The sequence below is a fragment of the Hippoglossus hippoglossus genome, chromosome 19, assembly GCF_009819705.1.
Source record: "Hippoglossus hippoglossus isolate fHipHip1 chromosome 19, fHipHip1.pri, whole genome shotgun sequence".
Taxonomy (NCBI): domain Eukaryota; kingdom Metazoa; phylum Chordata; class Actinopteri; order Pleuronectiformes; family Pleuronectidae; genus Hippoglossus; species Hippoglossus hippoglossus.
Window position 1 is genome coordinate 18,774,901 of NC_047169.1, and position 14,763 is coordinate 18,789,663.

The 14,763-nt window shown below is 40.8% G+C and overlaps 1 protein-coding gene across 13 annotated transcripts in view; it reads left to right on the forward strand.

Annotated features, from left to right (window-relative positions):
* ryr2a (ryanodine receptor 2a (cardiac)) overlaps positions 1 to 14,763 on the forward strand; it is a 166,187-nt gene that overhangs the window by 41,863 nt on the left and 109,561 nt on the right. For all 13 annotated transcript variants that reach the window (XM_034569590.1, XM_034569604.1, XM_034569601.1 and 10 more), the window contains exons 2-3: positions 8,888 to 9,007; positions 10,046 to 10,150. In XM_034569590.1, the coding sequence (XP_034425481.1) occupies positions 8,888 to 9,007; positions 10,046 to 10,150 (225 nt within the window). The remainder of the gene's footprint in view (positions 1 to 8,887; positions 9,008 to 10,045; positions 10,151 to 14,763) is intronic.

A 14,763-nucleotide genomic window follows, 5' to 3' on the forward strand; every position in this document is an offset into this window, starting at 1 on the left:
ACTGCTCAAAACATATTTTTATCGGAAAGCATTTTTAACATGTGATTTGTAACTCTGGTGCTACTGTGTTGTTTGAACTCCTTTTATTCCTTGTTATCTTACATTTATTGCATCTATATTTTATGTAGTTTCTTGAATGGGACAGCTTTTACTGCCTATGACAGGAGGTCTTAGTTAAAAATAGGCATGGAGGTAATGACGTCTGATCTACTGAGCGGGCCACATGGCTTTTATAGCACTGCCATACAAGCCAGAAGCCAGTCAGATTTACCTTTTAGCCCCAGCGTAGCCTCAGGTTCAGCTTTTAACATTATTGTGATAAAAAGGCTGAAACACCTGACAACGCCATGGTACAGCTGAAGATTATTATTTTCATTATAACATATCATAATCCCAACTGGTCGAGGCAGATGGCCGCCCACACTGAGTCTGGTTCTGCTTGAGGTTTCTTCCAGTTAATGAGGGAGTTTTCTCCTCTCGCCAAAGAGCTGCTCATTGTGGGAACTGCTGGGGTTCACAATGATTTTTAAGGTCTCGACCTTAATATGTTCTGATCTGTTGCTTAAAATTGAATTGAATTAAATACCTTTTATTTGTACTCATTTGTTTCTTGCCATATGTTTTGTGAAGCACTTTGTAACATTGTTTAGATAAGTGCAATAAAACAAGTTATCATTATTATTATGTGTCATCCCGAGGAACTCACACACAGTAGTTTATTTTGTTTCAGTCCCACACACAAAGACAAACACACAAACACACAAAGACACACACTCACATCCACTAAAAAGCAGAGCACCAAATGTGGGTTAATCCACCTCCAGCAAATGCACTATTTTCCCTCTATTTAACATTAGATGAAAACTGCAGTGAGCAGCTGGTGAAGGACATTCCTGAACTTTGACTTAATGGGACACTGTTTTATGCTTTAACATACTGACATACAGCAAACTTTAAGAATCACACTTTTCAAATGCCTTGAACTATTCTTTTAAACATTAGGTTTTCTCATTCTCTCTGTGTCAGAGGATGATTTATCATTGTCGTGCTGTTTTATCCTGATCCTACTTGTCTATCTTTGGCTTACAGACAGGTCTCTATCGCAGCACTCGTCCTCTCTCTCTCTGTCTGTCTGTCAATTTGTCTTTACCTGTCTGTCTCTTTTTCTGTCTCTGTATGTCTGTCGATCTGCCTGTCCCTTTTTTTATTTTTTCTCTGTCTGTCTCTTTGTCTCTGTTCATCCGTCTGTCCATTTGTCTGTGTCTGTCTGTCTCTTTGTCTGTCTCTGTATGTCTGTCTATCTGCCTGTCCCTTTGTTTTTCTCTGTTTGTCTCTTTGTCTCTTTTCATCTGTCTGTCTGTTTGTCTGTTCATCTGACTGTCCATTTCTCTTTGTCTGGCTGGCTGTTTGTCTCTGTCTGCCCCCCCCCACTGTGGTCATATTTAATGTCTGCTCTGACTGCTACTGTTGAATAAGCTGTTGTGCAAGATGCTGTGTATTCAGCTCTGTGCTGCTGTCGAGTGTCGTTCTGATGAGCACTGACCCTGCACTTTAATGTGCCTTTTGTGAGTGTGCGCACATTTCAGTATTTTTTCCCCCCCGGTTGCTTTTATGCTTGTGGAAACACTTGTGTAGAGCTGTGTGTACTTCTATGTTTGTAAGGACCTGTTTGAGTTATAGACCTTATGGAGGAAGGACATTTTGGACAAGTGAGGACATTTTGTCATCACAACTTCAAAGAGCTTTGTTTAGGTCCAGGGATAGGGTTAGATATTTAGTTGTGATGGTTAGGTGTAGGTTTGTGTTGAGATTCAGCTTTGAGGGGCACGGGCACAGGGGGAGAGTGCTAGAGAGGCTATAGAATGCATTATGTCAATTAGTGTTCTCACAAAAATGTGAGTGTGTGTGTGTGTGTGTGTGTGTGTGCATGCATGCACCTGAAAAAAAAATAGCTTCCTCTTCCCACACACACTGAAATATACATGTCTTTTATAGTATACAATATCACACACACACACACTGTGGATACTTACTGTATTTGGACATATATTTAAGCTCATAAAGTCTGTGCTAGTATTTTGAAACATTGTAAATGAACACCACCTCTTTTTTAAGTCTATTTTCCTACAGAAAAGCATGGGCTCTTTTCATCCACTGGTTGTGTGACTCTCTGTTATTCTAGTTTTCTTACCCTTTGATGTACTGCTATAGTCCTTTCCTCCTTTGCAATGTTAGTCCGTTGCTAAATGCATCACATCTAACACAGCTGCTTCATGGTAGAAGCCTTCAGATAGCGATCTTTGCTTTGGATACTTGGGAGGAGTGGAAACAATGTGTGAACTCATCTCATCACCTTTTCATTCAATGTGGTTACTTGTTAGCAAACAGCTCTTTATTTCCACATCCATCATATGAGTGGTGTTTGTTTGTACTTCACGGTGCTCCCTCTCTTGTAGCTCTGTGTTTGGTCTCCACCACCTACTGGGAAACATCTAAATGTTCCACTTAGTTCACCAGCTGCTCATGGCTGTGTCTATGTGTTTGTTGCTGAGCAGGTATAGGACAGCGTTTCTCTGATGTGACGCTGTGAGAGCGGCGACAGTGAAGCAGAACAGCAGAGGTGTGGTTCAGACAGATAAACAAGCTGAGACTCACTATAAAGCTGAGGGAAGCTACTGATTCAGCTGATAACTGCAGTTTTATCACTTCCATCATCATATCGTAATTTGGTATGTTGCTATAAAAATGTCCATTTTAGCCACACAGCAACTTTCTTAGAAGACCTATGGCGGTCATGTAAATGATGACAAATATTAAATACGAGGGAGCTGCACAATGAAATTAACAGTGCAGAAATCTGCCATTGATTATTGTACAAAGTTTATGTGCACAGAATGATTGAGAGCAGACTTTCTCCGCAGACGCACACAAGGGGCCTTTCTTAAATCAGACCCCGCCCGACTCCCACTCTGCAGTCACACTCAGCTGAATACAGCTCCTTCTTTAAACTGTAAGGTATAAATACAGTGGCAAGGACAAGTTTCCGTCTGTATGACTGGAACGGTTGCAACCACTCCTAATAACGATTACTTACAAATTAAAGTCACTTCCAAGCTTATTTGTTGTAATTTTTCCTTTTTATCCGATATTTTTAAGCTGCTTGGTTTTTGCAACAGTGCCTCAAAATACACAACACTTTCTGCAATCAAATGAAAACACCAGAGAAGGATTTATATGATCGTAAATAAAGTGTAACATTGTTAATGTCTACAATAATAAACGTCTGTCTTAGTTTGAGCACTTTCTAAGTAAATGTTTGGATTGCTTGTCACTCAGATATAACATCTGTATGGAGTGCGTTGCACGGCAAACACAACACACGTGTTGGGTGTCACTTAGAGGTTCAGCATATAAGATTCAGGTTAAAGGGATCTATTCACAGAAATTGAATATAAAATAATCCTAGTGTGTTTTATCTAAATTGTAAGAATTGTTGTTTTCTTTACCCTGAAAAGGGCCCTTTATATATAAATACTTTATATTTACATCAGGAGCGGGTCCTCTCTATGGAGGCCACCATGTTTTTCCAGACTGGACAAACTAAACACCTTTTGAGTTTTTATGACAGCTGAAGGCTACCACAGATTCTCTTTTATGTTTATAAGGGGAGGGTGAGGTGAGGGGTATTCAGCTGCAACATGCAACTTCACCACTAGATGTAACTTACTTCTACACGCTGAACCTTTAATGTTCCGTACCCTCCCTGCACACAGAATGGAGGGTGTTGGGATGGATTTGAGAAAAGGACATGGTTATTAGCTGACCAGTGTATTGTGTAGTGACGGATAAAGTTGAATGTTGTGTTGGTCGTGTTACAGATTTTTGAGCTGCTTGAGACTTTAAGACCCCCGTGTGTGTGTGTGTGTGTGTGTGTGTGTGTGTGTGTGTGTGTGTGTGTGTGTGTGTGTGTGTGTGTGTGTGTGTGTGTGTGTGTGTGTGTGTGTGTGTGTGTGTGTTTACTATATATGTTGGCTGATTGATGTTACCATTAGAAGGGAGCGTTGAATCTAGTGTGTGGGTCAAAACGCAATGAAATTACTTAGATTTATGATAATTAAGATTTAACACCACAAAAAGTCAGACAATCGCAGTAGCTAGAAACAAGGCCACAGGTCAGTCAGATATGTTTCCAGTCTGCACCAGACACTTTTGCTGTAGGTGTGCACGTGTTCCCTGTGTATTGGATGATTATTAACATTTCAGGGACACTCAATAAAGTTGAACCTGTACCTAAATTGGTATGATTGCTAATCCAGTGTCATCCTATTCACAAGCTGTGAGTGTCAGACGGTGTGTGTTTGTTACACCATTCAATGGATTTTTAGCAAAATTTTGCCGTCTCAGCAATTTCCTGTACTGATAGAACATATGATCAGGGTTTCGATGATTTGGGGAAAAGGAAACCAAAGTTAAAAAACAAAGAAACTGCATTTTCCCTTTAATCAAGTTGTTGTTTGTAATCTAAACCACAAACAACCAATTAGAGTTTGTAAATTAGTTTGCAGGACGTATTATTGAATGCAGTCTGTCTCTGAGTCAGCCCCTAGTGGTCATTAGAAGACATTCAGCTTCAGCCCTCAACAATTATGGTTTCCACTTTAATGACTAGATGAAAGTTACACACTCGTACTACAAATCTACGATTACGTCATGTGACTGACAACTGCTGCTGTGGTTTCTATCACTCCGTCTGTGTCTATCTCTTTCCCATTGATTCCCTTTATCATTTTCTCTCTCTCTCCATAGAAGGCTGGAATGCAAACCGCTGCTGAAAGACACCAGACGTCTTCATGCAGGGAGCAGTTCCTTTCCATCTGTGTATGTGTGTGTTTGTGTGAGTGTGTTTGTGTGAGCCATAATAAATGTCACTGAGGCATGATTCTTGGTAACGATAGCCATAGTAGACAGCTCAGATACCTGACCATTTGTTATGTGTGCATGTGTGTGGGCAGGAGAGGGTGAATGTGCCAGACATTAGAAGTGTCATTAAGTCATTATACTGGTTTCTAAAGAAACCTTACATGGATCTGCGTATCTGTGTGTTATGGTTTTCCCACAGCTCACATGTCTGAATCAGAAACACAGGGACCATTGAATTCCCGATGCAGCTTACGACAAGTGTTCCCTACTTGGAACCATATAACACTAAATCATTTTCAGTTTTACCTACAAAAAACACTTTCTGCTTCAGACTGCAGCAGGCCGTTCACCAGAACTGTCCCCTGGGAGAGACCTCCTACTTTGTTGCCATTTTCTAACCACATTGGGTCTGTTCACAGTTCTTGTGGAGAGAGCTCTCAAGAATCACCCTGCAGAGGATCTCCTGCGGTGTTCTCACATCAGCTCCTCCAGACATTCTGTGGAATTTCTTCTAGGGGACTGGCCAGAGAAACCCCGGGGAAAATTCCGAGGCTCTAACTTGGACCTTTGTGTTCACACATACAGCCCCTCCGGAGACTGTCCTGGGATTGCAGTTTCTTTCTTTATTTGACATGGTTCATGAAACTCTCCGGATGATCCTGCAGAGTTTTGTATTGTGGGATTGTTAGCAATAGCATTCATGCCATACCTTTTTGATCAATTGTTGGAATTTCTCAGGGCACTAGATTCTGGGTAAATGTTCTGCTCAAAATGCTGACATGGCAGATGGTAAATATAGACCAGTGCATTATATATTAAATAGAGAGTGCATGAAATGCAGACTGTGGGTGGCACAGTAAGATTTATTTGGGTATCTCAACAGAAGAGGCGTTGGTAGGACGGATAAGTGGTTGGACTCTGATGGGGAAACACTACAGCTGAGTAGAGTTTCAAAAAGAGCTTTAATACGTTAAAAAGTTCAAAGAAGGCGTTGAAAAGCAATTGTGCAAAACTACTGGTTCTAACAAGGATGTACTAGCAAATAAAGTGATGCTGCAATGAAGCGTGGCTGAGAGGGCTGGCCTGAGTGTCTTTGTGGTCTTGACTGAAGGATAAAACTTGTGTGGGAAAGTTGGCGGGAGGCGAGAGCCAGAAGCCACGCCCAGCTGTACATGAATACAGGAACAGGCAATGATTGGGTACAAAGGACACTCTGGGAGGAACTCCAGGAAGTGAAATCAAAAAAGAAACAAGTGTCCACAAGCATCTTTCTGAAAAGTCCTCTCTGATCTGTCAGAGCGTGGCACTATCATGACAGCTTGTCATTTTTCACTGATGCTAATTTGCGCAACACTGTGAACACACCATGCAATATGATTCTATCAGGGCAAGAAGATCTGATGACACTGATACCACCAAGAGGAACTGTGAACATGTGCTCTTACACTCTAATTGCTGGCGTGACACTGGAGATCTGCCCTCGTAAAGAGAAGTTTTATTTTGATGTTTCTTACCATTTGTATCTGGCTGTTTAACTTCCTGTCTTTGTCTTGTTGTTGTTGTCTGACCTGCCCTCATGTGATTCACCTGTCCTCAGTTATCCCTGCCTCCCTGTGTATTCAGTCTCTGTGCTCCCAGTCCTCTTTGTCATCTGTCCATCTCCCCCTTCGTGCTCCTGTTTTGTTCCTGCGGTTTTCCCTTTGTGTTCTTTGAGCATATGGACTTTGTTTGCTTGACTACATGCCTACTGCTGACTGTTAGCCTGTCTATGAAATACTCTTCACTGCACCTACCTGCCTTTGTCCTACATCTGCACTACAGAAATCATGTAGGCTACTCCGTCCAGAGCCTCAGCAGTTGGTCAATGAACTGATTTATCATTTGACAGAAAGGTAATAACTAAAACTTTCCAATGTTTGCTGGCTTTAACAATTACAAAATGTATGTGTTGTAGACAGTTTGTCACATCCTCGTAGCCTTTAGGGGAGCAGACGTCTTTCACTATTTTCTTACATTTTTAAACAAAACTATCAAGAAAATTATTTATAATGAAATTAATTGTTAGTTTCAACTCGAGATATGTCATGATGACGTCATTCACCACTGGAGTCGTACTCGCAACAGGTTTTTATAGGAGGGACATACCAACAGAGATCATCAGCTGATCAATGGTTTGTGGTATGTGAGTGTTTTCAGTCCAGTCCAGCTACATGAGAGTCGTACTGGGATGTTTCTGGTGGTTGCTGTTTATGCACCGGGTTCCCTCCTTGTCTTTGTCTGGGGTATTCTTTGAATTCACTCCATGCATCACTTGATCCCCTGGTGCCCCTGGACCAGAAGACATTTTAGAGATTGATTGCGAAGTGGCCACAGTTGTAATTATAGAGGCGTTGTCAGCAATGGTAGAATATGTGAGGAGGTTATTTTGTATATCAAAGCAATCTAGCTGTAATCATAATCGAAGATTACTATCCACAATCACGATCTACGGTCCATCATCACAGTCACGATTGTTGATCAACCATCCCGATCATGATCCACCATCATGATCTGTGATACATGATCCACCATCATGGTCACGATCGGCACCACAATCCACCATCTCGATCCACGATGTGACTGCTGCAGCGATCCTGGATCTGCAAACGATAAAGAACAAGGGCTCCGTGAAGAAGAAGTCATGTTTGTAATAATACTATTGATGAGACAATAATCTGATGAAGAGGAGGAGGATTGTAGATATTAAATATGAGATGTGTAATTGTAAATATAATCTTATGGTTCCTCTGCACCCTTTATAAATGAGATCCTGTTCCAATTTAGGACTAGGGCTGTGAGGTAATTGTGGTGATGCATGGGATTTCATAAGGTTTGTGACTTCACCTCTGGAAACCACACATCACTTTCTTCGTCCAGTTTACAGTTGTCTGCTGCTTTAGAATGTTTCCTTTAGACAGTCACTTGGCATCGTAAAACACTCACAGTGTTTATGGGCATACAAACAGATGTATGCTGATTAGATTAAGCTGCTGTGATATGTGAGCAGACATATTTTTAATTGATTGTAACACTCTGATGTGGGACATGCTGTTATGCTGTTACTGTGACTGACTGATAAGCAGCTTATCGTAGCCACATGATAGTACACACTGTGAGTACACACTGTGCCACTGTGTGTGTGTGTGTGTGTGTGTGTGTGTGTGTGTGTGTGTGCGTGTGACAAATCAAACATTGCTAGTCTGTTGTAATGCCACGCTCTGTAATGGATGTAAACTGCAACTGGTTGATTGAGGCATACAACCAAAAGACATTAATCTAGCAGAGGTAGAAACAGGACAAAACATTTCCTGAAATGAAAACTCAGTTTAAATCAGGAACTATGTGACCAGTGAAGACGTTATGTTCACATTCCTTAGACTCATTATGATATTGCAGTGGCAACAAAATGAACAAAGTGAACTGGTTTATTAATTTTCTCAATTCAAATGGAAAGACAACGTGCCGATGTCAGATGCACGCCTGTCTACAAACCAAACAATGTATCAATGTAATCAAGTATGTAAATGTAAACAAAGACAAGAAGCCTGGTTCAGACCATGGTTTCACATCCAGGTGTGAAATGCCATAGTGTTGGTAGTGAAATAAAAAACAAGTTTGGTTACGTTAATGAATTGATGAGCGATGAACAGGCTGCACCTGCAGTGGTGGCAGTGGAAAGGTGGGACATGGCTTCAGCCTCAGTTTCAGGATTGTTGGATACCTGGCATGTAGACTCTACAGAGAGATACTTAGTATTGCCTATTGGATTCAACTTCTTCCTTTGAAGTCAACACATGTTGATGAAGATGATGAGAACCCTCAGCGAACCCAAGCAACGCAAAATGTCTCAGTGATTCTGGGTTAAAAAATGCATTGATCTCTAACTTCTATCCTGTCTGTCTGTCTGTGTGTGTGTGTGTGTATCTAGGATGATGAGGTGGTCCTACAGTGCACCGCTACAATCCACAAGGAGCAACAGAAACTCTGTCTGGCTGCTGAAGGCTTCGGAAACAGACTCTGCTTCCTTGAATCCATCTCAAACTCCAAGGTACTGATACAAGCTTTTATTATCTCCTATATATTAGATGAATAATAGAATACCGCACATATGACATGCACATCATGTGTGTAAGTAAGGTGTGTAACATGACACTTTCTGCCATTTGGGTGAGGTTGTATAAAGAGTGGCAAAGTCTATGTACTAACAAGTACTGATGGATGAATGGACACAGGACTTCCACCGAGGATACGACGCTTTGGATTTCATTTCACATTTTGATTTAGTTAAATTTTCAGTTTATTTTTATTTTGTATTTTTTCTCTCCTAATAAAGTACCCCATCTACTTACTGCTTTCTAATGCTGCAACCACCTTTTCACGTGATGACTTGACACACAAAGTCAATACGAGGATGCGAGGAGACGTGACCGTGGTATTTGCATCATGATGATGACACATATGCGAATGCAGGCGAATAAGAATGACCCGCCCAGTCAAATTACATATCCTCACTTGGAGAATGTGGGCAGTGCAGGATGTGGCACCAATGACAAGCCAAGTGTGGTCAACCACACAAACTTTGTTGCAATTTGTTAAGGCTGTGAAATCGCAAGTCACTGTTCACAAAGGCTGAACTCCACACATGCTGTAGCTGTGCTTCACCACAAGAAGTGAATGTTTTATTCGCCCCTGCACCGGCACAGAATGGAAGTGAACTGGAGGCAAAGATTCTCCACTGATACATTCGCTTATGATTGACCGTGCCCTTACTCAATACAGCCAAAGTTGCGTGAGTGACGCAACTAAAAATGTTGCTTCATGTTTGGTTTGAATGCAGCATAACAACTGCACAGCAAACCCATGTTTATACAAGTATTTTTAAATTTTTTAAAAAGACGTCTAACCAAAGACATTTAAATCCATGAAGTATTTCTACTCTGTTGACCCCACACCAATGTGGGTCACCTCACCAGATGAAGAAATTCTGCAGAAGAAGTTACTGTCCTGTGTAAAACGTGTGTCAAACATGTAAAGATTAAGTCAACAATAAGTAATGAAACATGTGTGTTGTGTCCCGTTGTCTCAGAATGTGCCTCCAGACCTGTCCATCTGCACCTTTGTCCTGGAGCAGTCACTGTCAGTACGAGCCCTGCAGGAGATGCTGGCCAACACAGAGGAGAAGGCTGACGGGGTGAGCGTGAAGACACACACACACACGCACACAAACACACACAGACACACACAGACACAGACTGGGAGATGACCAGTAGGTTGTGAGACACCAGCACAGAGGAGGTGGTGATGGACACAGTGACAGTGAATCTGTCGCTCTCTGTTCATCCTGGACAGAATCATCCACACTCTTCCTCGTGTCACATGGTTCCTCACTGGCACTGATCGCTGTCCACCAGGCGGCTGTTGTCATTACACTGTATCAACACTGTGTTTCCAAACAGTTCCTCAACAGTTATATTAGAGAAGTGGTGTGATCCTGTTTGTGCAGCTGCTGTCCTGAACACAAAACACTTGACTACCGGTGTTTGTTTGACTGGCATCAGTCATCACCCCATGCTTTCAGTTATTTAATTAGAATTAAGCATTTTTACTTTAGAATCAAAGTTTTATTTGTTAATTGTTTTCAAGGGTCATGTGTTTCTTTTATTTCTGAATTAACTGTATTTTATCGATTAGAAATATATCTTATGTTACTTGCTACTACTAATGCTGCTTTATGCTACTTGAACTAGCTACTGTGATGGAATGGTGGAATTACCAAACCTTCAAAACAACATGCTCAAACTTTATTTAGATCATTGTCAATTTCAGAAAGTAAAAATAGACATTAACAAATTTCAAAACAAGATTGACTCCACAATGTTTACATCAAGATAAAATGTTTTTTTTGTGTAACTGAACCTCTCGCACTGCACTGATTGGAGTATTGATCACGGTAAATTTTGAAGAGGCATTGAAAACCAACTTTCCTTCAACTTTGCTGCGGTACAGAGAAGTAATCACTCGTTTCTAACCATCAGTATCCACACTGCAATGACAATCCATTCAGCCCAGTTTGCTTTCTCTGTAAGATCCACATTTTCCAATTATACAGCAGAGATTTAACTAGCATTATAATTTAAATGAATGAACAATTTTTTTTTAATCAAACCTGAGTTGTTTATGGGTGTTATTGCAGCAGTTTACTCTGTCAAACACACAGCACTTGCAAAAATGATTGCATTGCTATGTAGCAGGGGGGGGGGAACTGGTTTTTGGGCCATATATGACTTGCAAGACAATTCACAAATGCAGAAAAAGCAACTCAGACACACATAACATTTTCTGTGTATAATAACATAAAACATAGACATAGTTGTTATGTGTGATCACTGACAAGCATCATGGTGATTGTCAAGAAAAGTCGATCCAAAATGTTGTGCTTTTAAATAGAAATTAAGAAATTGTTATTTTCTGTTGAAAAAAAAAATCATGTCAGTGCCTAGTTTGTGGGGACGTGGTCCCAGTGATGAAAAAGACCAATCTCATCATCGTTACAGTTGGAACATGCAGCTAAACTGAATGAGTTTAAGGAGAAATTATCTAAGATTAAGCTAATGCTTTTCTGCATTAGTGTCCAGCAACCTTTCACAACACCACATTCTGACAGAGACAATGTTACACAGGCTTGTTCTGTGGTGAGTGAGCTTATGGTTAAGAAGCTGAACCCTCATTCAGTAGGAGAATGAGGGTTCTCACCTTGTTGCTGCTGTGAAGCTGCTCGAACCAGACAAGGTCAAATTGTTCCAAAGTGTCAGTTTTTCTTGACAAACAGTCACAGATAAATGAGATGGAACAGTGTTGAAAAAAAACACTGAAGGTTAATGCAGGAACTGTCCCGTCTTTCTCTCTGGCATCAGGCATCAGACACTTTGCCAAAGACAACACTTCCAGCCATCTCCTCAGAGCACTGTGATATGTGTTTAATAATGTAGTTTGGCCCTGGAATGATGTTTGAAGTGCTCCTGATAGGAACAAGGTTCCCCACCTGTGGTTTATAGCTTTGCCTTTTGTTTCCCATTAAGGGATAAATATAATTTTTAAGTTAAAATTTCAGCCACAAGGTTGTTAAATTTTATCACCTGAAAGAGGAACTCGAATGAGCAGCTTAAGAGAACCTGTACAGAGCCGCAGTGCAGATGTAATGTTGTGGCGGAGGAGGAGGATCTAATGATGAGATGAGAAATTTCTTCATGACTCATGTTTTTTTTATTTTTATTAATGAAGTGGGGGGGAGGGTTATTAATTTCTCCTTTCTCACTGTCAGCAGGCATCAAGACCACAGCGGAAGATAAATGGTTGTTGATGATTAATGGATGACGAGCAAAACAAATACATTTGTCGTCGTTCTGTTCTCTCGTGCTGCTCCCTCACCCATGCACATCCGGGCTCTCTGATCCACACTGACTATTCAGTGAATGTATTACTCAGGGATCAGATAAACACCACGGAAATACACTGTGTTGCACCTTCTGTGTTACTGTTGTATTTGAAGAAACCTCGGAATTACCTCGACCTTCTCTTAATGGAGTCTAAGCAATTGCATCTCAATTCATCTTCTTGGTTTCATATTGGATCTGTTCACATTTGACTCAGTTATATTAGAAAGTCTCCACTTTCTCACTGCTGTGAACAGACCTGACACTGGTGGCACTATTTTACAGTGTGTCATCAGAGGACGCTGACCAATCTGTGTGTAAAAGATGGAAAATTGTATCGGTCAATGTAAAAGATTATAGTAACAGCCACAATAGTTACCAGGCTAGAAGTCAGTATGTTCAAAACACATTTATTCCCTCTGTCAAGCTGCTGCTGGTCAGTCAGAGTCACTTGTCACGTCTTTTCATTGGATGCTGTGAACACAATCAAAGGTCCAGACGACAGCATCACTTATATTCTAATCTGACAGGTACCGTTGTCACCTTACTGTTCTCCCGGGGGAAAGATGAGAAAATGTAAACTGTAGTTTCCGTCACACAGCTTGTCTGAGCCCATCTTCCCAAGTCCTGTATATAGGTTCAGTTGTGGCTTCGTTCAGATTTCCAGTTCAAACATGAAGACACAATCTTTTATTTAAGTTACCACAGATGCTAATTTTGAATTTCATCAAAGTAAACAACTCATTAGCTCAATAATATAGAATAATCTCTTCTGCTGGATTACTTTGTAATGTGTGTCACAAAATACTAGCACGAAATACTCATTTCCCAGACTAGAGCTGACAGGGTTTCGACAGACAGGGTCCTCTGTAACTCCCAGCTGCTGGCGTTTTGCATCTCATGCAACTATTCTGCATCAGTGATTCTGATTTAACTGCATCAACTGGATCCTTCAGTGCTCCAGTACTGCAGTGGGTTATATAATGTTCATAGATGACAATGCAGTGTGGAGTGTGATCATTCGCTGCCTCATACTAGTTACTTTTAAATTGACTAAGGCAAATTGACTTAGTATTTTAGAATATTTACAGAGCTAGTGTATGAGAAACTGTATTTTCTGCTTTAAGAGAAATATGTCTTAGATAAAATTGAAACATTAGTGAATATGTCTCAACTGCAAGTGAAATCAAACACTGGTTCATCAGTGATTTTGAGCTGAGTGAAGGGAATATTTGGAGATTTGGAGAAGCTGGTAGTCAGACGAGACTCATTTCAGATTAATATGTATTTATGCATGCAGGTCCATCATGTGTTGAGTCTAGTTTAGCATCAGCACATGATGTTACAAAGCATAAAGCAGTTTTACTAGTTTTACACCGATGCAGTTTTGTATGTTTTAGTCTCACCTTTAAATAGGAAAATTCACTTAAGCTTATCTGAGCACCCATGGGTGTGTTGGTCTTAAAATGAGGTGTGGTCAGTCGCTTTGTCGGTGTGCTGCAATCCTCAGGCAGAGGAAAAGGACAACAAAACCCTCCTCTGAAGTCAGTGCTGCAGTATTTCACTCTTATTTTAAGGCACATTATCAAGTTATATATATATACTGTATATTATAAACAACACCTGCAAACACAAACAGGTGATCTGCTCTTGTATAAAGTTAAATACTTTCCTCTGCAGAAACGTTTTCTCTTATTACAGGTGCAAGCTCAACTGGCTTTTAAAGGGAATAGAAGATGTCACTGGTTTGTTGCATTAACAAAGAGACTAACTCTGGAAACCATGAACACGGTGCATTTTTATTCACTGTTAATAAGCTGAGGTTGTTAATATAGATGTTATGGTAAGAGGCTTTCACAACCCCAATGTGGACTCATAATAGACTCCTGACAAAGGCGGGTCGGTGCAGAGAAGATATTATAATGTAAATAGACAGGCTTACAGATGGCAGACAAATCCAAACTTAAACAACTGGTAAACACAAGGGAACAGAGCAGAAGCCGGAGGAAACAGGGAAACTGAGCAGATAGACTGAAGCAGTGAAGGGAAACACGAGGACTAAATACACACCAGGGCAGCAGGTTATGAGACACATGCATCTAATTGGGGCAGGGTGATCACAAAAGGTGGGAAACATACAGGGACAGCAGGTAAAGTCAACAGCAGACACTGAAGGGCAACATATTCAAAATAAAAACACGTCACAATAGAGCCCAGAAAGAGTCACTGAAGCTGCTTTCAGACATGCACCGAACTCAGGATAATCTCCTGACATTCTCCAGAGGGGCTGCATGTGAGAGGCCACGGGTTTCCTCCGGAGTACCCTAGTTAAAACTCTGGATAATGTAAAAATGAACCAATGTAAGAACAC